Raw genomic sequence first — 3,241 nt, 5'->3', positions numbered from 1 at the left:
ACAGTTTTCACGCTATAATGATCAACATTAAACTTGAAGGGGTATATTTCCTCCATTTTCGGTCAGAATAGGTTTAATATTAATCACTATAGAGCAAACACGGCAAAATATAGCAAAAATCGGTTTTCTGCAATTGATTAAGCATCCCAAAGAACACATTTCATACCCAACCTTAACTCTGTACTAAACCCAAAGGAATTAGAATTTCACTATAACCTCCGGTTTCAATATTTTACATAGAACATAAACGATAATAGATAGTGTGGAGTGGTATTTTGAAAGCGATTTAACGTTTTAAGAATAGGTAACATCTTGCGGTTTTAACGTTAATACCAATGAAATGAAAACTGTAATAGATAGCAAGAATCAGTTGTTGTTTTTTTTTTTTTTTTGTATTTAATTAAGCGTTCCAAAAATATATTCTATATCGACTATGATATATCTACCTAAACCGGAAATAGCAGAAATTACTACTTCTTCCAGTTTCAATATTGAGAAAATATCACACCATACAAATCAAACTGCTTCATGTGGTACTTGTTTATTATTACAATATCATTATTTCTTTGATATAGGCGCATATACAATATATAACTGCACAAACGTTAAATACTACGAACAACTCTCTTCTTTGTGTCATCTTACAATTAAAATCTAGATAAAAATCAATCAGGTTAATATGAGACAGTGAAAATAAATGTGTGGTGTGATTCAAGCACGACTCATGATATCTATCTGATGCAACATGAATACAAAAGATATTGTTTACAACAAGTCGAACTTACACAATACTGTCCATATTCCAGTTAATATGTTGCGTGTTCCGTCGACTAGTACTATCAGACTTAAAGGTAAGGGGAATAAACACCGAATAGGCCTACACATTTCTCATAGACATATTTCCTCCTTAATCCGCCTAAAATGTTTGCCTGTCTTTTCTCTATAAATGTTAATTCCATTTACTCCCAATCCAATAGTTAAGTATACCATATACCAAAAGCTTGTGGACTGCAAACCACAAACACATACTTCACATCCTGATGTCAATTGGATTAATGTCAGCAGTGACCACCAGGCGGCAGCAAAAATACCGCTGTCTTCCGAAAGCTCAACAATAATTCTTTCTTTCGTGTTATGTCATTCACATAGTCAAGACTTAGCAGAAACAAGTTCTCATTACGGGACCCTGTGGAGACAAGAGTTAATGGAGCCGAGGGAACCTACCATTAGTGAAAACGAATGGAGCACATAGGAGAATGCATTGCAATAACAAGAGCTTCAGAACAGAACTTGTAACTATCACATTCTTTAAACAGTTATCAGAACCCTGTGCTTCTTGAGATTTTTCTCATATTGTAAATATTTTTTGTTATAATCTTATTTCATGTAAATATCTGTTTCATCATATTTCATCTGTCGATTATGCATGACGAAATGGTTTGGACAAATACGTATGCGAACTGCTGAGGCAAGCGTTTCACTCGTATTCATAACAATAAAGAATGCGAAGGCTACAATCTTCTGTCAAATAATTTAGATTGAACATTACATTAGTTATCACGTGTAAGTCAAAAATTTTTAGTTGTGAATAAATCGTACGATACAAGTCGTTTATGCGTCAATGTTGGAATAGTTCTGATTGCTTGCAGATGTTAATGAAATGCATGAATCAATTCTATAAAGATGATGGCCATTTACCATTGTTGTCACTCGACTTTAGGCTCTCTATCTTCAAAGTGACTGCCGCTCACTAATCTCAATAAGACTCACGGTAGCTCAGACCACAAACAAAAAATATCGGATCCTCAAGGAGGTCGCGCTAGCTCGATGTCATGCACATTTATCTAATTGAGCTTGGGCTCCCCATATTCAGTGAGGTTCACAGACAGCCGCACTCGCAAGATTGGTTATCCTATCTGCACAAGAAAAATGAACAATAGGCTAATTACAAATAGATTATGCAAAGAAATAGGATGAAGGTTTCCCTTCTAAATCTATAAATTAATTGAGAGCTTGGTCAGAGCTACTTTTTAGTTGCATCTTATTTTCGTTTCAATTTCTGGCCTATTAATATTTTCTTCCCAGTGCGTCTAAAGAATTCCCTGGTCTTTTCTGCTACAAAAACCATGCTACTTACAGCTAACCCAATAACAAGTATGCCAAAAGCTCCCGTCAAGTGATTGAGATTCAAGATCACATTACTGTCGTCACGCGTAAAACTAAGTTTTACCTTTGAATGAATCGTACGACGCACTTCGTCCAAGTGCCATTTCTGAAATAATCCTGATTCCTCGCATGTGTCAATGAAGTGCATGAATCGCTTCTGCAGAGGTGAACTCCATCTGCACAAGAAAAACGAAGGGTAACTACAAATAGGTTCCGCAATGGAATAGAATAAAGGGTTCCCTTCTGAGTCTATGAATTGATGGTGAGATTGACTAACAAAATCAATGAAACTCTTTTCAGAATTAAATATTATATTCCTATCAAAGATTCTAAAGAGCCCCGTTACGTTTAATCCAATATAGTTTTCAAGTATCTTTCTATGCACTGGATCAGTTGAATTTTGAAAATACCACTCCATTACTTTTTCAAATCCACCAAAATCTAAACCAGAATTTACAAGCTCCTTCATTGTCTTAATATAAGGCTGCCTTTTTGGCTGCACCAAAAAACTCAGGAGAGATCCTTGGTAGCCCGCACTGAGAATGAGTGACCCAATTACCCAAAGAAGAAATGTCATATTTAATAGAGGAATGTTAGGAAACGTAGGTATGGATATGCCAAGCAATATTGACAGATTATATAAAAGGAATGTTTTATTGTGGTATTTTAGATTATGGTGTAGTAACTCCACCAAACGCATACTCAACGTTACGACAACATAAGTGGTACCGATAAAAACCCACGAGATGGCATCAAATGGAAATATAATGCTCATCTATTGTGGGAACAAAGAGGGAATAGGTGCCACCCAAACGTATGTTTCGAATTGCCTTGTAGGAAGGAAACGAATATGAGAAATTCTGGCCGGTTGGAAATTTGTCACGTAAAAATCTACTACACGACATAGTATGAAGTAATCAATGTTATCAATAGCAACGTCCTTCTTTGAGCACCCTTCAATACCTTTCTCAGGGGGATTTTTATAAGAAATTTTCTTATTATAATAATCTAAAGCTTTCAGAGTAAAATTCATTTCTTCAGAAAGCACGTGAATAAATTTACCAAAGCGGCCAGT

General features: G+C 35.5%; 1 protein-coding gene across 1 annotated transcript; it reads right to left on the bottom strand.

Moving 5' to 3' along the window:
* Positions 1-2,041: 2,041 nt before the first annotated feature.
* On the bottom strand, positions 2,042-2,743 carry LOC145682162 (uncharacterized). The gene has a single exon (XM_081753750.1). The coding sequence runs from the start codon at positions 2,741-2,743 to the stop codon at positions 2,042-2,044; it is 702 nt and encodes a 233-aa protein (XP_081609876.1).
* Between the last annotated feature and the right edge of the window lie 498 nt (positions 2,744-3,241).

Source organism: Thermobia domestica, chromosome 3 (assembly GCF_964235325.1).
Source record: "Thermobia domestica chromosome 3, izTheDome1.hap1.1, whole genome shotgun sequence".
NCBI classification, from domain to species: domain Eukaryota; kingdom Metazoa; phylum Arthropoda; class Insecta; order Zygentoma; family Lepismatidae; genus Thermobia; species Thermobia domestica.
Note: the sequence above shows the minus strand (reverse complement) of the source record. Positions and strands in the feature narration are given on the sequence as shown.